Source organism: Charadrius vociferus, unplaced genomic scaffold (genome assembly GCF_000708025.1).
Source record: "Charadrius vociferus isolate BGI_N301 unplaced genomic scaffold, ASM70802v2 scaffold72, whole genome shotgun sequence".
Classification (NCBI taxonomy): domain Eukaryota; kingdom Metazoa; phylum Chordata; class Aves; order Charadriiformes; family Charadriidae; genus Charadrius; species Charadrius vociferus.
In genome coordinates, this window is record NW_009647830.1 from 1,799,137 (window position 1) to 1,823,047 (window position 23,911).

The following is a 23,911-nucleotide window of genomic DNA, read 5'->3' on the forward strand; positions in this document are numbered from 1 at the left end:
GCTGCCTTTTGTCAGACTACCTCTGCCCCAAAAATGGCTTTTCAACATCAGAAGTGCATTAATAAAATGTTTATTTAGCACCTTTCAGGTTGAAGGATCCAAAAGCACTTTACAATTAACTACACACGCATCACTGAAATGCATCCAAACAGAACATCAACAGACAACTCACTGCATAAATTTCAAAAAGAACAGACTTTTGACCAGCCGCTTGGCCAGAAAGCAAAGTAGAAGCTCTGATGACCTGTAGCAAACAGGATTCTGATTTTGGTTTGGTTTTTGAAGGTCTCATCTGAAAAAAACCCTACGTGGTAAAGCTGCGTTAACCCAATTTAGCCACCTCAGAAAACTGAAGATTTGCATCAACCCTGCCAAGATTAGAATCTGTGGTGCCAGGGAGTCTGGCCTAATCCTAACCTGACATTTAGATGACTAAGCCATCACCTGAAGGCAGAGGACATACCCAGTAACTTCAGGTTGCAAGTATATAGTAACACAGTGCTGGTTTTTAATCCAGAATTCAGATGTTTATGTATAAACATCCCGCATGTACAGTATGCCTCTTGACAAGCACCAGGCATTAATTTACAGTCCTGTAACTTTTCCAGCTTTGGGGGAAGGGGAAACGCGACCTTCTGAGCTTTAGTAGCTCGAATAATCTTTCCAGGGAAATAGTAGAAGGCACTTGGCACGACTGAACAAAGCACCTGGAAATTCTCTATCGGGAATGATCCTCATTCCCCGGGAGGACAGAGATACCTGCAGTCTTTCCAGCTGTAATGTTGAGCGTTCGTGAGAAGTATAGGCCAGATACATTCTGAGCAATGTCTCCTTTTCTACAGAAGTATTCTCAAATGCTGGAAATGCCTCACGAATATAGACAGCCCGGTTCCTCCCTGTTGTGACTCCACAGAAGAGCTTGGGCGTAAATGTGGCTTTGTTACTCCTAAATGCATCTCCTGACTGTAACGTTGATTACGTTTTTCACTTCAGCAAAGAAAAATTATACGGCTATTTTTATACAATTTGAAAGCACTTAATACAAAGTTACATGAATACACTGCATCATATGGCCTATCCGTGGAGAAAATACTGAACTACTACCATAGGGCTGTTCAACACTAGTTTTGTCTTTCCATTTTTTATCTTAATACTAGAAAATATATAAATCATTTACATGACATTATGCAAAAGAAGGCACAGCCGGTTATAGTTTACACAAGCACAGTGCATAATATGCAGAAAAAGGGATTAAAAAGAAGCTTCACATCCTTATTAGATACATTGTTGCACTCCATTAAGAAATGTACTTCATCAACAACAGAAGTGTTCAACACTTGAGAGCTATGATATAAAAAAATTATAATTCATTTAATGCAAAACAGATTTATATATAAACACTGTTTAAAAATGCTAACATAATAAAAGTAGATTATCCATGTAATGAAAAGTGCAAACCAAAGTAATAGAGGGTTTCACAATGTCCTTCTCATGACACAGGAAAAACTAGCCCGTAGGAATGAAGTGTTAAATCCACCAGTAAGTCCTTGGCGTGATGAGGCGTCATCAGGATTTCTGAGCGTTTGGAGAAAGCAGTACTGGAGAAGAGGCTCCGTCCAGACTGGGGAGCGGCACCGGGATGTGACCATTTAGCAGAGTTGGAAACTGTAAGAGGCCAAAAGGTAAAAATTACTCTTTTATCTCAAAGCACTCAGCCCAGAAGCACCAACGGTTAACGATGGCCACCCGCTCCAGAGGGTTTCGAGACTTGTCGTTTCTATAAAGGACAATGCATACCGAGTGCCTGCCTCAGCCATTAGGAATGTAAAATAGGGGATGAAACCTGAGTAATTCGTAAACAGGGATGTGTAAATCCGTTATTGGCTTTATTTTATTTAAAATTTCACATAACAATACATCTATCATCACCCTGGGAAATGGAATACTATAGAGCAATATTTGCAATCCATTCTGCTTCCAAAAATGTTTGTCAGTCTACACCATATTAATTAAAATCCATGCTTTTCATCTGCCCTTCATAAAAGCTAAGCAGGAAGGAGCTTTGCAAAAGTGAAGCTGAGATGTAGTTTTAGGGCAGAAGAAGTACAATTGGGAATACAAAACTGGGGAAAATAACTCTCAAGTAATTACAGTTTCTCTCTGTATTCACTAACAAACCGTAAACTAGGTATCCCGGATCATTCAGTAAGCGAAGCAGAACATGTTGTCATTTAGTATTAACCTCCTACTTCTGAAATGCTGTACAAAAAAATACTAATTCCACACATGAGCCGTATATTCCTAGTCCGTGACAGCATCCTGACTGCAACTTGCCTGCAGTGACATGTATTGACTAGTTCTTAACATCTGACCTAAGAAAAAACAAAGCAAGTAGGTGGAATAAACTTGCTACAGCATGAGGCAGGAATTATCCCAGTGGTAGATACCGATCTGGCCTCGAGGCCCGGTTCCACGAGCGCTCCGTGCTGGGTTTCTGTTGGCTGGAGAGAGAGAGCTGAACAACAGAGCTCCCGACTTCAAGCACGTGGCGTATTTTTACCCCTTATCAGATCAGCCCTTCAACAGCCAACTGTGGTGTAATCAACCTCTACACGTGCGTATAATCTGCTCATAACAGGATTACTCTCTTCCACTAAGACGTTAGTTAATGATATCTATCTTCCAACGTTCAGCTGAAAATCACTCCGAGCAGCGCAGGCGCAGCAGCGCGCTGTGGGGCGCTGCCACTGCCACCACACTCCCGGTGTGGCCAGGACTGGCTGATGCCTCTATTTTAACCAAACCAAACCTCAGGAAATGTTTCCGTCGCTTCTGCCAAGATTCATTAAAACACGGAACTTGATTACAAGCTCTTGCTTTTCCACTCTAGATTTCTAAAGTGAGACGTGTAAATTGCAAAGCGTTTCATGTGATTTCTGAAGCTAACAAAGAGAGGGTTGGGTGATCTTTGCTGTCTGTGGAGGCGGGCGGCATGCTGGCACCACGGCCCGAGATGCAAACGCGTTCATGTCACGAGTTTATCTTCCCCCTGGTCTCCAGCCCAACCCAGCTCTCTTGTTCCTCTTCCTGTTGTCTCTGTAGGCCCTGGGGCCGGCACGATGCTCTTTATTCATACAGTGGGGACCTGGGACTTGACACCACCCCTCAGTGCTACCGTCTATACAGCAGTAACCAAGAAAATACACCTCATTTAGTTAGCACTTAATTCAAGCTAACTGGCTAACTAGTCGTTAAGTTTGGCTGCATTTTCTTGAATTAACCAATTCTGTGCAAGTCTCTTGCTGGTCCAGTTATGTGGTAATTTCAAACTCATGATGAAACATCAAAATAAGTTTAATTACATAGTAGTGTGGCTTCAAAGGGAAGACCTTCCAGGTAGGTAAACTGTGTGAAAGGAGACTGCGGATTTCAGCGATGCTCTACATAGGCTGTAAGGGTGTATAAGAGTAGGTGTACGTGAGCTACTGTCACCTTGTAAGCATCGAAGGAAAGTTTTTTACCAATTAATAAGCATCCACGTGATCTGTGAGGGAGTATGCACATAGTTGTGTCCAGCAGTGCCAGACCAGCACTCACCTCTGTGCCTGGGAAGATCGTGGAACAGATCCTCCCAGAAGCCATGCTATAGCACACAGAAGACAGGGAGGTCATTTGAGACAGCCAATACGGCCTCAGGAAGGGCAAGTCTTGCCTGACCGATCTAGTGGCCTTCTGTGATGGAGTGACTACATCAGTGGACAAGGGAAAAGCTACAGATGTCATCTATCTGGACTTCCATACGGCCTTTGACACAGTCCCCTACAACAGCCTTCTCTCTAAATTGAAGAGAGAGGAATTTGACAGGTGGACTGTTCAGTGGGTGAGGAATTGGTTGCAAGGTCACATCCAGAGGGTAGTGGTCAACGGCTCAATGTCCAGATGGAGATTGGTGACAAATGGTGTCCCTCAGGGGTTCATACTGGGACCAGTACTGTTCAGTATCTTCATCAGTGACATAAACTGTGGGATCGAGTGCACCCTCAGCAAGTGCGTAGACAACACCGAGCTGAGTGGTACGGTTGACACACCTGGTGCCTGCAGCACCTCTACTATGAGGACAGGCTGACAGCGTTGGGGTTGTTCAGCCTGGAGGAGAGAAGACTCCGGGGAGACCTTATTGAGGCCTTTCAGTACTTAAGGGGGGCTTATAAGAAAGATGGGGACAGACTTTTTAGCAGGGCCTGTTGTGATAGGACAAGGTGTAACCATTTTAAACCAAAAGAGGGTAGATTTAGACTAGATATAAGGAAGAAACTTTTTACGATGAGGGTGGTGAAACACTGGAACAGGTTGCCCAGAGAGGTGGTAGATGTCACATCCCTGGAAGCATTCAAGGTCAGGTCAGACAGGGCTCTGAGCAACCTGATCTAGTTGAAGACGTCCCTGCTCATTGCAGGGGGATTGGACTAGGTGACCTTAAAGGTCCCTTCCAACCCAAACTATGCTATGATTCTATGAACAGGCTCCGGGTTTGTTAAGGGAGGGACCATACTTTCCCACAGGTTTGTCCGGGGCTTAGTTGGACTGGGACGTGGATGGATCCCATCCTGGTTCTTGTCCTTATACAAATACTAGTACTAAAGAACTATAGGCAGTGCCAAGCATAATGCTATTGTGAAAAGCAGCACACACCTGAAAAAAAAAGAAATATAGGAGCCTGATCGCTCCGCCGTGCAATCCGGCTCTCAGCGGTCAGAGCTGCTTCTGCTGCTGACAGGATTTAGACTGTTTTATCAATGACCAAATGTTCTGACAACTCCCAGTGCGAAGGACCAGGTGAAAGCAAAAGCAAGCCGTAAAGCAGCTCCAGCTCTTTCCTCCATTCCCTGACTAGCTCCATGGAGCGTGGGCTGGCTTGTGCCGGCAGCCTGGAGAGAGCTCTGCCCCAACGCCTACACGGGACGACCCAGCAGTTCTCGGTGGGGTTGGCCAGGCTTCAGCTGTGGTTGTTATTTCCTATTTAGCTGTTAAAACAAAGCTTTATGCTTTACAAACTTGTCATTGTGGCCTTTGCCTGAATGAGACGTAATTTATAGAAGGCCGTCTGGGTCTCTCAGAGGGGAGAGAGCCAAGGCCACTCTTCATTGGCCGTTCCCGCAGGGGGTGGCCCAGCGTATGTCCATACAAGCTCATTCCAGGCCATGACACAGACACTTCCCTCTCAAATGAAATGTCCAGCTGTTTTTAACCACGCTTACAAAACTGAGATCCAATAGGGATAAATTAATTTATCTGAAACACAAATCGGGAGCCCTAGGGCTCCATGCTCAGCTGTCTCACTGGAGGTCAGCGAGGACCGTACCTGAGCAGAGCACTTGAGCTGAGGCTCAGAGACTAACACAGGGTCCCTGCCTAAGAGCAGCCCCCTCCTGAGTTAGTGTCGGCCCTCCGTAGCAGTCAGGGAGTTCATTTCAGGGGGGTCCCTGCATTCTTCAGCTGCTCGGGTGGCCGTCGGCTTCTTGTGCTTCTTGCCAATCGGCTGAACAGCATAATTTCTTCTGTGACTTACTGAATCAGCTGTTCTGCAGCAGCCACAGCTGGAGCTGCTAATACCATCCCCACCATCCTCTTGCTCAGCCTCGAGTGAATGTTGCACCTGAGTGCTGTGGCCATCGTGGTTTACTTAATAACTTTTCTATTTACCGCATCTCTACAAAACTTTGAGACTTGTACTCTCCCAGTACCCATGAGAGAGAGGGGACAATGCTGCCTTTCTCCTGTTACATACGGAGAGGTCTCGCTCAGAGGTATGAAGTAACTTGGTTGAGGATGCATGCATAATTTGCGGGAGAACTGGAAACAGAGCCTTCAGGTTCAGAGGGCCCTTATTGTAAATACAACTATGCCCTGTCTTTCTGAGCGAGAAGTAGCTCTTTAAGACAGAAGGATAAACCTACACCCACCTTACTGCATGAGACCCAAACTGGTCTTGGTTTTCCCAGAGTCCATGTTCCACCACTCTCCTGGCTGGTCCCTCACTGGTCTGCACTCTCTTCCTGAAGCTCTGAAAGGTCAGTTACCTGCTCTTACTGGGATCCAGCATTTATTTCTGTCTCCTTCATACAATATGTGTGTGCTTGCTGCAGTAGGCACTGCCCTGTAGATTCTGACTGTGTTGCCAAGGGTTTAAAGAGGGCACAAGTAAGTATGCCTCTCAAGTGCCTATTAACTCCCGTATTTTCTTAACTATTTGAAAAGCTCCAGACCAATACGAAGAGATGCTCCCCTGATGCCTCTTCCACGTGCGTGCTTTCAGGAATGAAACCTGTGCATTGGAAAGACCTACCTGGAACAGAGTGTTTGGTCCCTGCAGCCTGGCAGGACTCAGAGGAGCAACAGGACTGAGGCTGCTCCAGAAATGAATGCTAGACAGCAGCGGGCTTGGGGTCAGCAATAATCCATTTGGGGTCTGCAAGACAAAAAAAAACACCCCATGACGCATGCCTCGGGAGTTACAGCTCCATACAGTAGTCACAACCCCTAAAGTCTTACACTGCACCTACTGGCTCTTTTTCCCAGGGAATTCAGACGTAGAGCATGCCGAATACACTGGCCGGCAGCAACTGCCCATCCAGCCCTGCATCCTCTCTCTGCACTGGTCAATACCGGATACCTGCACATTGAATATTCCTTCGTATGCAAATTGATTTCATTCCTATCTCGGAGAAGCACAGTTATTGTTTCTTTGACCCACGCTCATGCGACTGTCTGTGCGTGCCCCAGTGTCTGTAAACACAGCCTAGTCTCCTTCAGAATAATTTTTTACCTTTTGAAGGGCAGCAATGGCTTGAACTGACTGCAGCTTTTGAAGCACTAAAGCAATTGCGTGTGGAGCCAAAAGAGCCACTGCTGGCCTTTGAAGTTTACTCCTCCGATGGCGCCTGTTCAAAATGGAAGAAGATTCAAGAAACTGGCAGTGCACAGGCTGATGCAGCAAGAGGCAGGTGTATGGGTTGGGTGCCCAGAGGGACGGTGGAGAGCACAGCTAGTTGTTCGAAAAGAATCAAAATGGCAAGAATTAAGAATCCAAGGCTTTTCCCAACTCGGAGGTGGCTCCTTCCAGTGGCACCACGCACAAGGATTGCTGGGAATGCTCTCAGCACTTCTAAAGCACAATCGGAGGGGAGGTAAGAGTTAAAGCACATGCAAATCTCCAGTCAAAGGAAGAATCACGTGAATTATTCTTTTATCCCTCCAAAAAAGAACATGAAAGTGATGTGACAGTTTTGAACAAAGTATTTGGCGTAATGAGTTAATCTCACCAGTATTCTTGATGCCAATTATCAAAATAAGTCCTATTTAGCAAAGCACTTTATGGAATTTGAGTTAGCAAGTAAGTATGTGTTTCACTGTGCAGGACAAGAGCCTCAGTGCTCTGCTGAACTGGGCCATCAGTTTGTCCAGAGTTTAAACTACGTAATGAGAAGACAGACGACATGGAGTATGTCGCCTTAGTAACCAGCACGTCATGCATTCTGGTACCTGCTACCTTCCCACCAGGCCAGAAATATAAACTCCCACATATGGTAACTGCAACCAGGGGTCTCGCTTAACAACTGCTTACACCACGGGCTGTCACATCCCGTTGCCAGGACTCTGCGGTGAGCAGGCTCAGAAAGGCGGCTACCAGAGGTCATGTGGATTTTTGAATATGACGGACATACTATTTGCCAAGCAGTGCCTGAGGGATCAGCTGTGGTGTTTGAGGCTCTGAGCAAACGCACGGGAATACAGACCTGCTCTGACTTGCCCTGGAGTTCACACCAGGGTCAAACAGTTTTACACCAGCAGAAGAGATGGGAGAGACAAGGAGCAGCAAATATTACAGTCCTCCCAGTGATTCTGTCCCAAGGTGTCTGAAAGGCTGTTTAATACAAAGAGCTTGGCTGCTCTCGAAGGGCATGATTTCTCTAAGGAATCTCAAAAGAAGTGGGGTTCATGGGGAAATGCGAAGGGAAAGGACACTGCCATCTCCCTTGTGCTGAAGAAGGTGGATCAGAAAAAACAGACCTCATGGAAGGAACCACAGTTATGTCCCAAGGAGTAATAAACACATGGTATCGCTGGGAAAGCAAACGGTGTTCGTGCAGTAAAATAGCAGGTATGGTGGTCAGAGGAGCACCAGTGAGGTCAGGGTTTGGATATATGTGGATGACAACAAAAGGGGCAAAGAGTGGGTGGAGGCCTGGCAAGGAGAAAACTTCTGTCTTGATCACAAGTGACAGCTCTTGTCAAGATATCTGAGACAAAATACTTGACAAGCAGGCACTTGTGAACAGCTCCTTCACAAACACCCTCTTCCCACGACCACGATGCTTTCACGGAACAGGAAAACAGCAATATCAGCGAGAGCACCTTTCCTGTGCCGCATTACAAGCTGATGCTGCACAGACAGGCGGCTATTGATGGGGATTTATGAGACTGACAAAGAACACACCGAATTAGGTCAGGATAAATACTCGGAGATCTACTTACAGATGAGCCTACTAACCTTAAAACCAAAGATGTAAGCAGCAAGACCCAACAACATGCAACTAAGGACAGAGTATTTTGCCAACTGTACTAAAAGCTCCAATGAGCTATGCCTCGGTTCTTTATTTTTTCTCTAAGAAGCTGCAGATATCCAGAACTGGAAATACAGTTCTTCACAGGGTCTTTTGAAAATAATGAGGAAAACTTGGAGGTGTTTATTCCTACCTAGATATAGCCAGAGCAAGTCTTCAGAGATAGAGAGGAGATTTCATAGAATCATAGAATTGTTACGGCTGGAAAAGACCTTTAAGATCATCAAGTCCAACTGTTATCTAATTCTACCAGGCCCACTCCTAAACCATGTCCCTGAGCACCGTATCTAGACAGCTTTTAAATACATCCAAGGATGGCGATTCAACCACTTCCCTGGGCAGCCTGTTCCAGTCTTTGACAACCCTTTCAGTGTCGAAGTTTTTCCTAATGTCTAACCTTAACCTCCCCTGGCACAACTTGACGCCACTTCCTCTTGTCCTATTGGTCATAACTTGTGAGAGGAAACCAACAACCACCTCTCCACAGCCTCCTTTCAGGTAGTTGTAGAGAGCGATGAGGTCTCCCCTCAGCCTCCTTTTCTTCAGACTAAACAACCCCAAGTCCCTCAGCCGCTCCTCATAAGACTTATTCTCAAGACCCTTCACCAGCCTCGTTGCCCTTCTCTGGACCCTCTCCAGCACCTCAGTGTCCTTCTTATACTGTGGTGCCCAAAACTGAACACAGACCTGTCATCCATTCATCTCTGGAGGCATGTTAACATGCCTAACAACAGTGCTAAGCAAAAGCTCATGTCCTCTGATGATCAGAGCGCTAATGTCCGCAAGTTCTGCTAAGCCAAGAGCCAGCCAGAACAAGCCTCCAAATCTGTTAATATTTAATGCAAAAAGAGCACAGGGCCTCCCAGGCTTGTTCTCAGTATCACCATCAGCCAAGCATCAAAACCACCAGAGGAAACGTAAGTGTAAACAACACCACAGCACAGGCTATCCTTAAATTACACGCGGAAATTGATGTGTCACTTCATTTTCTGCCCTCATGCAGCTGTACATCTGGTATTAGATGTGGGACCCAGTGGGAAGTTCCTACTTAAAAAACGTCATTATAATCTAAGCATAGGAACAGTTTAAATAGAAATAATTCATAACAAGAGGGGATTATGTTAAGCAACGATGCTCATGGCTCCTAACGTCTCTGACAAAGAATGCGTGTAAGTACAACCTTTCTTGTCACTTCTAGCTGTCAGATAACAGACAAGTGCTGTCAGACGTATATTACTTCCCAGGTCATTAGGCACGTGCTGGAGCCTGGATGGTGTATGTGGATACAATACAGACCACACACACACTGGCTGCAGACACACTACTTTGTCCGTAAGGAAACAGCATGTTGTAAATGTTACAAATGCTAAAGTAGAGGCCTGAAGAAAAAGACTGAGTCAAAATTATATATCCACATTGGCCAAGTGAGAGCCAACAAAAATAACAAGCGTAACTAATCTGCAAAAGAAGCAAGTACTGAACAAAATCTAAATACCTCTCTTTGAAGCTAACCAAATGGAAAGCTGACATTTCTCTGCCAAAGTATGGTACTGTATGCACCGACATCTTCAAACCCATTTTTCTGTTCTGAAATTGGTTGTGCGTATCATGTGCCCTTTCACAGGGCTCCACCCGAGGGTATTCCACGTGACCGGCAGGTACAATGCAAAGCCATCTGAAATACCCTCTCAGGCAGCAGGACCTTCTCCGAACCTACATCACTCCTGGAGCAGGAACTGGTGTCTGACAACGCTGTTCTGCACCTGCCCCATGGCAGCAGGTGTCTACCACTGGCATCTGGTAAATCAGAGATCATCTGAGCTACGATGCATGCTCTTCCTAGGACAATGGGATGAACTGCAGATTTCCCAACTAAATTATGGCTTTAGTTATTTTGCATTGTGGTATTACAGTTATCTGAACACAGTTATATAATTATTTTTTTTTCATTCACTAGGTCAAGTATTTAGGATGCAAGGTACTTCTTACCCACGCTAGAAATAGAAGGCTAAAAGGGAGGAAAAAAGCTATATGGCTGTACAGCCAAAAGTTTAAATAAATGAACCCAGGAACGACCCTACATGGGTGCCATCTGCCTCTTCTGTGATAGGATAACCTGTACAAAAAGATTTGTAATGGCATTAAGTTGGATAACAATCATCACGACCTTAGCCAGGCATCCTGCTAAAGGAGGGCCACAATCATCTGCCTAATCCATTTCTACATCTTTCAGGGGCAGTAAGTACACAAGTTTATAGATCAATGAGAAAATTAAATGTTCAAAGAAATAACTACAAAATGAGGAAAGAAATGTCTCTTCATACTGACTTTGGGGGCAGCAGTAAATTAAAGCAAGCTTGTAATAACTCATGCTGTCATTGTGTCTGGTTGGCACCTGATAGGATTTATTTGTCAGATTTGCTCCCTATGAGCAAAATACTTACTGTGGTTATACCACAGTTAGAGGTTATAAGAGTCTGTCAATGCACCTCAGTTTTGGTTTGGCACACTTCTGTTCCTCCTGCCAAACGTAACTTCACTTAAAGACTTTATGATGTCAAAAATGACAGATCTAACGGCCCACAAAATCCTCTTTCTTTGCGACACAACTTCCTATCTCGGTGGCATACAGGTGTGCCCGAACTGCAGTGGCTTTGCACAAACTTGGTCTGCAGCCAGCTAAAACTCTCAGTAAGAGCAAGTGCTGCGGTGGCCGAGAGCACTTGCCGACACTCTCCCCTCTGCCAGGCCTTCGCGCCATGCAGGCACACGATGCTGCCCACGGCCAGCTCGAGGACCTCTAACACCTGACTGCACCGCAGGCATCATCCGTGCAAAACCTCTTCCAACAGGGAAGAGGAAGGGGATTCTGACAGCCCGAAGTAAATGAGAGCTTGTAACACACGCCTTTGTATTTACTTATTTGTTGTTCAATTTGTTTCATTCAATGCTACTATTTGCATCAACTTTTATTTCAGGGTCAGGGAGATGTGAGGGGGGGTTCCCCACTCGGATAATTTTACTCTTGGGTTTTTTTTGTCTGATTTTGCAGTGATAGCGTAAGACAAAAGTCACTGATGAACACACCATGGCATTATCTACATGAATTTCCTCTTCTCCTCTTAACTGCTACATTTTTTTCATAGACTTGCTTGAAAATGAGAACTCACCATTGACATCACCACAAATACGTGAGTAAAAAGAATAAAATAACCTACTGGTTATTCAGTAGGTCTGTGCTGAAAGGAAGCTCTGGCGAATACTCTGTGGATCTGTAAAACTTTGGAAATCAAAACTGGCTTAAGAGCTTTGTCTTAGAAACCACTTAATTTGTTCCATATTCAAAAAATAATGAAAAAATCACAGTTTGAATGGATACAACATCTAGAAGAGGAACATAACCAAGCATCCCACAATGCACATGCTCAAGTCATGACCTACAAAACTCCTGTGTTTTTCTTGTTGGCTTTTTCCTGCTTGTTTTGTAGACCTGGAGGCTGGTTTGAATAGATAAGCGATTCACTCATGTCAACTAATGGCTGCCCATCTTGCTATCCTTCCAGGCAGTCTGTGAACTGTGGTGGCTTTCCCCACACTCACAGGGGGAACCCAAGGAGGAACCTACTTTCCACCCTTTGTTCAGACCTCTGCTATGTGTCTCTCTTCCCCAGATGTTTGGTTTTTTCCATCGGATGATGACAGGCCCATAGAGCTAACGCTCTTGGCCGCACGGAGGGAATACCTGGCTAAAGCAAGAGTACAGGAGACAGGCAGGTCTTACCTGTGCAGTGAAGAAAGCTGGAGTCAGGGATCCTGAAGGAAGTGCGGGGCTGTTGAGGGCAATGGAACCGATGTCGGTGCTGGAGAGAACCATAGGTGGGGCGGAGATTTCCAAGCCTTTGGGTTTTTTAGCCTTTGGGGGAAGAGATGGAGATTTTGCCTTGGAGCCTGAGGAGAGGTTCAGAGGCTCAAGGGAATCTGAGTCATGGCAACTGGACTCAAGGAAGAGGCTCCTGTGTTCTGTAGGGAGGGGTGAGGTGGGAGACAGAGACGGCGACCTGGAGGAAGATGACGATGGAGATGAAATGCTGGCACTGTTGGGTAGCATTAAGGAAGATATTTTAGCTGATACTGATGAGCTGAGAAAAGCAGAGGCAGCTGCTGTTTCGGAAGTGGAAGGCAACGACACCATGGGCCTCATAACTTGTTTGTCTGTTTTGTTTGTCACAAATCTTATAACAGTCCGAACTTCTTCAACTGGTGTGATTCCTTCTGATTTCTCCTCCAGTTTTTCTGTTTTGATTGGCTTGTAAGGGTCTGGCTGGTTCTGCAGAGAGTTGATAGTGAAAGAGGAATACAGGCCAGAGTGGATATATTCATTACGGCTTGTGCTTTTCAGTGCTGACAAGCTGTGCTTGTGCTGATCCCTGCTCTCAGAAGGCATCTTACAGTCGCTGTCCTGCAGCAAAAGGCTCTCTCTGCTGATTTCCACAGCATGTGGATCCATTTTTAAAATCTCGGGAAAGGAGACAAACTTGTACACAAATTTTTGTCCGATCACTTTCTTGATGATGTTCTGCAAATACAAAAGCAGATGCTAGAAAGATCAGCATTTTAGAGGAACTGAGTACAGCAAAGCAAAGGGGTTCACAAGGGTAGGGGGGCACAGCTCCATCCTCAAGCTGAGCAGGTCATTTCAGTGGGGCTCCTAACGCTGCTCATCCTTGGTTCATTCCCGTATCTCTGCTTAGCCAGGGAAACCACCCCTTGCTCTTCACGGTGCGTAAAAAAAATCACCATTACTAGGTGATAAAAACCTACCGGTGGGCTGTTTTCCTCCTGCTTCCTCTGAGGTAGCTTGGAAATATTTTCTTTCCAGTGAAAACAATTCTGCTGCTTTGCAGACTCAAGCCATGCTGCCATTTGCGTTTCACAACAAAGGCAAACTTCATTTATGCCTCCCAAAACTGACGCCAACTACCCTGAGCAGGAAATACTCTCAGAATGTCTGCAAGGGACAAAACCACCTCAGCCTCGCTGCTCCAGTGATTTACCCTCTCTTCCTGACTGCGAGCAGAAGAATCGACCCAGGCTGATGGAGACTGTACTTCTTTCAACAGTCATGAACTATGTCTGTGACAAACGCAACCACTTGCATGGGTTGGCAAAGTACTTGCGTCCTGCTATATCCCCTATGCTATCTCCAGGATGGCATCAGACTCAAGATGCTCACTGCTGCAGGCAGAAGGTTTTCATCAGTCTAAATTGGCTATTGAAATTAATTCTTGAAAAAAATCCCAAACCTCTCAAAGGTTTGTAGAACTATTTATTTTGTTCTACATTATTTGCCTAATAAAAGCATCCCCTTTATGGAAAGAACTGATTCCCTTTGAAATTGAAATCTTTCATGAGAGTCCTGTTTCCAGTCCTAGCTCTCTTACTGCAAACCCAGCATTGCTGCCTGCTCTAACACAACACTCACGGTGTGAGCTCCTCCACAGAGGCACTGTATGGCACCAGCTGTGGCCTGGCCTAGGAAGAGGACTGGAACATTTACCACTCTAAGCCAAGTGCTGTGGAAGACAAGAAACAGTATTTCCTGAGATTTCCATAGTGGTTTCTCTCTTCCTGAAGCCCCTGGTGGAGTGTTGGTCTTTAAGTCACTTCTGAAAAACCCTTTCCAAGAAGCTTTGCCTTTGTGCAGTGCATGTCTGCTGCACCTCCAGCTGATACTCTGCAAACAGACATTTGCTTTGCTGTACTTGTGGGAGTGTAAATATTTACGATATTTCTAAAAATCTAATTTGTTTTTCATTCTACCACAGATTCTGAGACCAGTAGAGGAAACATTTGTTAAATTGACTGAAAATAAAGTAAATTAAAAAAAAAAAAGAAGAAAGGAATACAAACATCATCTGTATTTATGTATGGACAGTACCTAGTGCTGGGTGCTTGCACTTTTTTTTGTCACAAAACAAGGCTCTTTTGGGAAAGAAGAGTCTGCACTTGCATATCAGAACCTCTTCTGTCTTTCAGCTGAGCTACTGGCACTCTGTAATTCACCTATCTGAATGTCCTGGCATTTCATTCAGGCACCTTCTTGAATACAAAATTAACCCTACAAAGAGCCCTGGGCTGTAGCTTTGCTTCACAGGTCATGAGCTGTGGCACAAATGGAGAAAGTAGTTTCCCAAGTTGATAACAGGGATCTGTAGCAAGGAGGAGAATTAAATCCAGCAAGTTCAGACCAAAGGCACAAACCTGCCCTCTCCCATGCTGAACTGTACGCATGTCTACCCACCTGGCGGATCCTGCAATGCCTATTTTTGCCCTCCAAAAGTTCAGGACATATAGTTAGCCCACACGATCTCAGTCTGCATGAGCTTTAATTCCCATGGCTTTGGGCTTGACCTAGATTTATTTTTTTTTTGGTGCTAATTAGGTGAAATGTTGGATGGATGTACTTCTTCCGCATTCTCAGTATCACATTTTCTTGAAAAAGGCAAAACCTCCAAACTACTCACATACGAAAAGAAACACCCCAGCTGGATTTTGGGGTTTGTTTTTTTTTTTTTTTTAATATATATTTTTTTATCTAAAGTAATCCCCCCCCCCCTGCTCTTGGCAGCTTTGAGTTATTGTTACATCAAGCACTGGCAACTGAGATCCTACTTGGAAAAAGTGACTCCCAGCACAAAAAGATTAAATGTATTTAAGGGTGGCACTTTTACACTGGTGCAGGGGAACATTGCTATAAAAAGCAACTGAACGGTCTGGTGAGTTTATACTTCCTCTGTTATTATTAAATATAGTTATATTTTAAGAAGGTCTCTCAGTGCGGCTCCTCTGACTCTGTAAGCCTGCAGCAAAGGCCCACTTAACGATGGCTGGAGATGAAAAGGATTCATGTGCAGATCCCTCAAGCACTTCATAGCCTTCTCAAATGTGGAGCTTGAGGAAAACTCCATCAGAGTATAAGAGAAAATAAGGACACAAATTAATTAAGTGCTGCCGAAATGCCACTGACTTTTCTAATTTTCTTTGACAAATAATTGAAGTGAAGGTAAAAAGCAGCTTATTTTTACCATCACCTCAGTGATCTGTCAGAAACATTCTGAGCTGTGGATGATAGCCCAAATGACAGAAGACAGTGACAGGCATCATGACAAGCAGGGGTTTTCCAACCTCAGTTTGAAAGGGCAAAGAAGGCTTCTTAAATTAAGGACTGCATTTGCAGGGAAACTGGACCACTTGCTTGGTAGCAGGATAGTAAGTATATGTGCACATTTATCCCTTTTTTTTCTTGTTTGACTTTTCTAGGTAAACTCCCTCGTGAGCAGGCCTGCAATGAGTGCTAGTGGCTGGCCAGAGCTGCAGGGAGCTCTGGGGCTGCGCTGCTGGGGAAGGCAGCCGCTGGGCCAGGGCAGCTGATGGGGAGGAGAACTGAGCAACCAGGTCAGGAGTAAGGGCTCCCATCCAACAGCTTAAATAAAAGAATCTTATCAAGATACAGCTCCCTCTGATGTTTGGAAAGAGGAGCTGGGAATGCCCCTCTTCTGTTGGCTTCTTGACTGTTCCTCACTTGAACACTTCACGCTTCCCCTCCTCTGTCCCCAGTCTATAAAACAGAGACTATAGCAAACATGACCACCCCCCATTGCAAAGTGCTTTGAAAGCTGCTGATACGAACCAGGTACAGCACTGCCTGACATCTGGTCTAGCACATCTGCCATGTTAGGAAGCTCAGGCTTATTCACATCACATCACTTCAGACACTCGCTCTATGAGCACCTCCAAAACCAGCCTTACCCACGCGCTCTGAACCACCAGCTGGAGGGATGGGTCTCTCCCCCTGTCCTTCTCCCCAGACCAGCTGCCTGAGCTAGATGCCAAAGGCTCGGTGGCCTGGTTCCCCCTGCAGTTTAAACCAGGTTATAATGTGGCTGGGTTTTTTTGTGTCAACTATACATACGCACTCAGTACTTTTGGAAGCCCTCCCAAAATAAACAGGAGCTGTGTGCCCATCTCAACAGCACGACCTCTGGGTTTCTTTCCATTTTTCTCTTTCCTCCCAGAAGTTTTCCTGTGCATTGGGGCAACTCAAACTTCATTTCTTCTGTCACACATTTGTGTTTTATTTTCATCAGGTCTGAATCTTACTCCCTGTTTGAGCCATTTAGAGCTAAGGTGTAACTATATTACGCATGCGACGCAAGGATTTCAGTGGCTTGGCTCAAACCTGTTAGCTAGCAAGTTTGCTGGCGCCAGGAGCCACTCGGGAGACTGAGCTGGGAAATGGGACCCAGTTCCTAGTTGAACTTCAGACTAATAAGGGGCCTCAGGGGCAGGAAGACCAGATTAGGACTTTTTTCCTCCTCCCAGGAAGTGACCTATAATCAAGCTGCCTGAGATCTCAAAATTTATGGCAGAACAGGATGAACTTGTCTGTAGGTACTAAACGTCCCTGCTTAGGAAAGAAGGAGAAGGACCAGAGCTGTAGCTGCTGCACTTAACTCCCGTTTGGACGTGTTGCAAGCTCCCTGGCTCCAAAAGTACCGATAGATAGAACATGTGTAGGGACACTTAGAATTCCTCACGGGACTCTATTAGGCAGGAGCAAGGCTGCCTCCAGCTACTGGGAACCCTACACAGAGAGAGGGCTGCTCACACTCCAATGTCTGAAGTATGTAAGCTGGCAGGAGGTACCTGTGGCTGCAGGGTTTGCTCCAAAAAATGGGGGCTGGGGGGTGTCCACATCAGCATGTGCAGGCAGGCAGATTCTGTTAACATCATACTTTATGCACTTAGGCTTATTATACAGTGTGCATAGAAGCTAGATTTTGTGATTTTTTTGATGAAGGCACAGGTGCTACTAGATCGTGCACTTGTACTGACCTTTAGAAGTGCAAGGTTCTCATTTGGCTGGATTTCAGTCTTTCCTCACCCACCTCGATCTGGAAGGCAAAGGCCATTCCTCTGACGGGCACCTTTGGCCAGGTTCTCTGCTCTCCCTGCTGCAGTTCGCTGGTTGTCCCTTTCCTCTCACATCAAGCATGAACTATTTGTCACTTCTTTTCGGAGTGTTCTTGGGTTTTTTCCTCTACCCATCACCTCTTACTGAGTATCAAATTCTTTACTCCCATCTTTCCATAAAGATAGCACTCAATGATGGCTTTTATGCCATTTCAGACAAGCACTTTCTTGACTTCCACACATCACTCCTCAAAGAAGCTTCTTCCAGTTCTCTACAAAGCTATTTTTCTAACACTCCTTCAAGGATTTACTTATAACACCTCTTACCTGTACCACTAGAAAATGTATAGCTGGTACTCTAGGACCATCATGCCGCTATTGTTTCATTGTAATATTCTACTTCCCCTGAGGTAACTCAAGAGAAGACCTTCCCAAAAGTAAAATAACAGTTTCCATTGTCACTTTGTATCCTGAAGTTCTGTAAGCAGACCAAGCAAAGGACCTTATTCCCAAAACAATTCTTCCATGCTGCCACCCAGACTTGGGCATTAAAAATAGGAAGTAGTAACCAGGCTACTGGGTCTGACCTGTTATGGGAGGGGGCGGGGGGGGGAATGCCATGGGCAGCTCTGAATCCTAAGAGCTCCTGAGGAGCTCTGTCCCCTGCACTGCAACAAGCACAAAGAAGCCCGTATTATTTATATACTATACATCATACTGCTAACCCATCTAAACAAGCAGGCAACCATTAAGTGAAACTAAGATGATTTATTCTTTGTAGGACAGACTGAATAGCACTCCCTGAGTAAAGCCTGGGGCCACATACTGTTCAGACAGGATGCAAAAATATTGAATAGCTGCTCATCAAAACAGTATGTGTGTAATTAAAGATGCAGCATAACGCAGGCAAACATTAAGGTTACCCAGGGAACTGTGATTCTTGCACTTCCTAACTTGAGGGTTTTACTTCCACAACTGTTACATCCTATTAATGCTGATATCTGCATGTAATTTCCTGATTCGCCCCCCTTCCCTCAAAAAAAAAACCTCACGGGGAAAACTCACTAGATTCACTAGATTCCCTCTTGTGGTGTCATCTTGAAATATTCATGGGGACCTTTAGCAGTCCTGAAACCTCTAGACACTTCCAAGAGGTATCTGTCATGAAAGCTATCAGAAAAACAAAGTAACTGGGCAGCTTCAACAAAAAGAAACCTACTTATAAAGGTATTTTAGTTCTACACATCAAGCTAAAGTGCTCTGCGTGGGAATAGATGGGAAGGGTTTCCTTGCCTGAAAGCATTACAAGAGATTTCTGACCGGCAGAAGTGTGTGACATGATGGACATGCTGCTCAAGCTGTAGGTAGAGAGAGTGAAGGATGCCTTTCCTCAGCGCTATCTGTCATCTGTTTTGCTGTTCTGTTGAGGCAACAGGGGAAATGCATTAAATAAAAGTGGGGAGGGGAATTCAGGTAAAAAACGAAACAGGAAATGGAAAATCTTCAGATTATCTACAAACCTTTAGCAACCAGAATCATGGTAGCAAATTACAATCATGACATTTCCTGGGGTGCTTTACATCTGAGTTTGACATAAATCTAGCCATCAGCCTCAACAGCATGTCATGCTTACTTTCAAAGCCAGGCTAAGGAACTTGTCCTAATTGTGTTATTTTTCTCCAGTACTGGAATTAATTTACTTTTAAGTTCAGATGAATCAGATGATGAATTTTAACAAGCCAGTGTTCCCCCCAAGCAAAATGGCAGAGCTCATAAACCTCCATTTATCCAGTGATCAGTTTTTATTTCTCCACCGTGAATAATTTCAAAGACAAAGAATGAAGCAGTAGCTCAGAGTCAGCCGTATGCAGCAGCAGCAGAGGGCAGTCCAAGAAAGGAAGGCCCACCCCATGTGCCACCATCATTTCTAAAAAATCACTGCCCTTTCCCTCAAACTTACATACCGCCAGATCTTTTGGGTTATAGGTAGAAGTCCCTGTTGATAATTCCACAACGGAAACAAAGTCTTGTCCAGGGTTCTGCCTCTTGCCTTTCTTGCTGCCACTCCCCAGCCTGCAGCACGTTTATCCCATCTGCCCAGTGCACATCCCATTTGCCCCAACACATCCAGCTGCCAACATATCCATCACTACTAACAGCAACGGAGGGGACAAGGATCTCAGAAAGCTCCTTAAGGCTATCTCAGAGTCTAGACTGCTCTTGTTTTATCCCACAGATTGGTGAATGGTCCAGGGGAGAAGAGTGCAAAATTCTGAGAAAGGCTCTTTCACCTCACCAGCCCTTCCCCTCCTGCTTTGCAGAAGGGAAAGAAGCATGGCAAGGAGCCTTTCCTTCTCCCATCGACTTCTTCCCCTTCTGTGCTATGCAGCAGAGACTGAAGGCAGAGGAAGCGTTTAGGACTGAACCCACTGCTGAGCACTCCCTGCCAGCTGCTAGGATTCATTATCTGCTATTTTATGCCAGTATTTGTCACGCTTCAAAACCTTCAGCAAGTTTCCCGGTCCTTCTGCACTCTCCTAATAATCTGCCTTTCCCCATTGCCTGGGAACCAACAGAACACAACACACCATACCCACGCAGACAGTGAGAAGCTCCCACTGTTTTCTGCTAAAGGATTTACTCCTTCAATTTAAATAGCAATAGCCATGGTTTTGGTTTGGGGTTCAAACCCAGATCACAATACACAGGGAATAAAGAGCTTATCCCTTTTTCTATCTAGGAACTATGACCTCCACTGGACTGCAGAACTCCTGCAAAAAATGGCCAAAATCCTTGTGCCACACCTAGATAAAATCTGCAGACAGAAGAGAGCACACCGTCCAAGAAAGCAGCTGTGAGAACAGCAAGCAATCACCTCAGCCAGAGCCCTGGCGAAGAAACTGTACAGCCACTCCTCTGGCAGATGCCATGTGAGCAGAGACAAAACAGATGACAAAGGGGGGGATGAGCTGCAGAGGGGCAACTGAAAACAGTACAAGGGTAAAAAAAAATAAAATGGTTAAGATACAAAAGAAGAAAGGGAGCCACAACTAAGTCACCATTATGTTCCATTGATTTGAAGAGATCAGAGAGATCTCAAAGGACAAGAAATAGAAATATCTCATCCCTTGTTTTGAAGCAATGTCTGTTCAGTCACTGTGTATTGGGCTCTGCCTGGATATGCTGTTCATTCACCGACAGGCACTGTGGCTCCATTGATCCCAGTCAAGTTTATAATCAGAGAGGTTGGAATCGTGTAATAAAGCGAGCTTCCCCATGCTGAGCAGAAGTCTTTTTAGCACTTAGTGAAGGGGAATTCAGCCACTGCACTGTCCTCTCTGAATCTTTTTGTGCCTTCTCAGTCAGGCCACCTTTGAAAGATGTTAAGTGGAAAAATCTGACTTCTAGTGGACAAAATACTAAACACATTTCATTGCAGAACATGTGGCTCTAAATCTAAAACTAAAAAATTCTTACAGGAGAAGAAGGAATCTTTCCAAATTCCAACGTGAGTAATAAAAAGTCTAATCATCAAATTGTGCAAATTTAATTTGCAATCAGCATGAGTTTTGGTTGCTGTGTTAGACTGGCTGCATAGCACCCAGCATCACTGTGCCCTTCAAGAATTAGTGCACTACAAATAATAACATGACAACAGGACTCTGAGCAACGATACCTAGTTTCCTCTGCCTTATTCAGGCAGCAAGCGTGCCATAACTGTGCTGAACACTGGTGTTACTCCCTGTATAATCTCATCTCACTGCTTCTTCTGAAAATCAAGATGGGAACAGACTACTAAGCCTGGCTATGATGAAGTTTTCCTTTTTAATATACAAATTCTATAACAGTCCTTTCTTTTTAATATTTAATCTTCAAAAACATAGGAAATAGTAAACCCAATTAATTTAGACATATTATAAAAAAATATCCATTTAGGGGGAACTAATCCTGAAAAAAATTAATATTATTAGTAAAAACAATATAACGTTCATCCAAAAAAGGTTGGAGAAACAATTTGGAAACTCCTTGAATTTGCCGGAGTCTAAAATTGAGAAAGGTGAATATGCAAGATATTTAGATATTTTAGCACCTCCGTGTTTGTGTTCTACAATTTTTTCCTTCTAGCATCTTGACACATCTGAGAGATTCCTTTCAAATATCTCTCTGTTATAGCAAACTAATACATATCCTGGCTACTCCTTATTCTCATTTTTGCATTCTCTGTTGTACTGTTGCCACCTTGCTTCCTTCTGAAGACTAAGACCAAGGACTAAACGCCAAAGTGAGGGACAGTTTCACGAGAGTCACAGTCACCTTATGAACTCTCATTATACCGCAGAAATTTTATTTTCAGAGGTGTTGACTACCAGTAACCTCTACTGACCTCTTCTAGATTGTGGATGCGCTCATGATGTCTGAAAGTCAGAAGCAAATTAAGCAATCTAAATAATTCCAGATTACTATGTTCATATGTTATTATTTCAGATTTCAGTTTTAAATATTAAGAGGTTGCAAGTGGAGCTCTCAACAGCTAACAGCTCTGCACTAAGTGTATGCCTACACTATCTGCCTGTAACCAGCTTCTGAGAGCACGCAAATAACCACAGCTCGTCAGTTACAAGGTTGCTGCCTAAACTGTGCCGACTCCTTGGGTTATTAGTTCTATCAAACTTCAACAGATGTATCTGCGAAGGAGGGGCAAAATTCAGTAGATATTGCAAAGGCAGAAAAATTTGATGAAGAAACCCCTACCAAAGCACATGTTCTGCTACTTTGACTTGAGATACCCAGAAGATAAGCTCCCAAGTGGGAGTAAATTTAACATTCTACAGCAAACACAGTCTTCACCTGAGACGAGCTCAGCACGAGACTACTACCTTGACAAATAGACCCAAACATACCCCTGCTCTGACACCCAGCACCTGACCAGCCGCTTTTCCCTCTGCTTGCTACTCTTGTTCTGCACTTTCATCCAGTAAGACATCACATTAGTGCTCTCTCATATATATAGCTGCTAATTAAATGCTAGCAACATACAATCTGGACTACTGTTGAAACTAATGCAGATTTTGTCCTAAAATGACACAGTGGAAAACTTCCAAACTCTTAGAAACACTGAGCATTAACAAAGGAATAGTTACAGTGAGATCCTGCTGCGGTAATACTGCACTGTCACAACAGCAGAAGTGTTTCAGCATTGTATTTCCAGCTAATAAATTAGAACCAAATACAACTGTAGAAAAGATTTACCAGAAAGCTCAGGGAAGACTAGCTAAAACACTGGCCAACAGGATCTATGCTCCAAAAGATGTGTTCCATGAAAACTGTGAAAACTCAACCCCACCCTCTATGCTGTTGGGTTGTTTGTGTGTCTTTTCCTCATTCTGACATAGGTGATACCTGCTGTTAAAGCTGCCGCTCTCCCTGCTGCATTGCAGTATCACTGTTCTCTACCACCTCCCTGCATTCCAGAAGATCCTATGCAGGCTGTAATAATCAAACAGTTCTCTGTTATCAACAGTTATTTTATTGTTGTCAAAAGCTACAGAAAATATTGGGTAGCCAAATGCATAAACACATGAAAGCATCAGTAAGTGTAAACCTAGGTCAAAACCTCCCCTCCTGAGGAGATGAGACAGGCAGTTTTCCTGTGTGTCTTTTAGCTGCCCTCTTACCTTCACTGTGATTGCCTTCAATAGTGTTGTCTGTTGTGAGAACTAGTTAGGGGAACTTTTCAAAAAGCTTCCACATAGAGGTGAAATACCAAATGGTAGTGTTTCTATTTTCTTAGTCGGCATGAGAATAACAAAATTTACCTTGTCATAATAGTATCTGAGCGCTCGGCTCAGCTTGTCATAATTCATATTAGTTTTGTTTTTTCTGAGTCCCCACAGCTTAGCCACTTCTTCTGCCTTGAGTAGCTTGAATTCGCCATCATTAGACGTCCAGCAAATCAGGTGCTCATGTTTCTGGTCTAGCAGCAACTGCAAAAGGAACTGCCACAGTGTGATTGCACTCTCCATACCTACAAGGGACAAAGGAGAGCAACAGTGTGAAAAACATTTGGGAGCAGGTGTTCCACTCAATGCACATTTCAGTAATAATCTCTATGTACAAGTCATCTTACGTAACTGAGCAAAGGAAGCTACTATATCATTTACAACCAAACATCCACAAGACCTACAAGTCTTGCACTCCCGTCTCAGTATTTTTTCACTGCTATTTAATGAGGGGAGACATAAAATAGAGTAAATATTTAGAAAAGCATCGCCCCTATAGTTCACATGGTACAGAGTCGTCTCCAGTTGGTGTCT

The 23,911-nt window shown here is 44.4% G+C and overlaps 1 protein-coding gene across 1 annotated transcript; it reads right to left on the reverse strand.

Moving 5' to 3' along the window:
- Nucleotides 1–54: 54 nt before the first annotated feature.
- On the reverse strand, nt 55–23,622 carry ELK3 (ELK3, ETS-domain protein (SRF accessory protein 2)). Its single transcript, XM_009882590.1, has 4 exons — nt 23,414–23,622; nt 12,406–13,200; nt 6,347–6,469; nt 55–1,665 (listed from the first exon to the last, which is right to left on the reverse strand). Exons 1-4 carry the CDS (start codon nt 23,618–23,620, stop codon nt 1,567–1,569), a joined length of 1,224 nt encoding a protein of 407 aa, XP_009880892.1. The 5' UTR covers nt 23,621–23,622; the 3' UTR covers nt 55–1,566.
- Between the last annotated feature and the right edge of the window lie 289 nt (nt 23,623–23,911).

What these genes read in the sequence shown, in the direction of transcription:
- ELK3 (XM_009882590.1), bottom strand. Translation starts at nt 23,620, where the DNA reads ATGGAGAGTGCAATCACACTGTGGCAGTTCCTTTTGCAGTTGCTGCTA. An exon ending in TCAGATACTATTATGACAAG is followed by an intron (nt 13,201 to 23,413) that starts GTAAATTTTGTT and finishes TTGTATTTGCAG; the next exon opens with AACATCATCAAGAAAGTGAT. An exon ending in GACCAAACACTCTGTTCCAG is followed by an intron (nt 1,666 to 6,346) that starts GTAGGTCTTTCC and finishes GGCCTCTTACAG; the next exon opens with TTTCCAACTCTGCTAAATGG.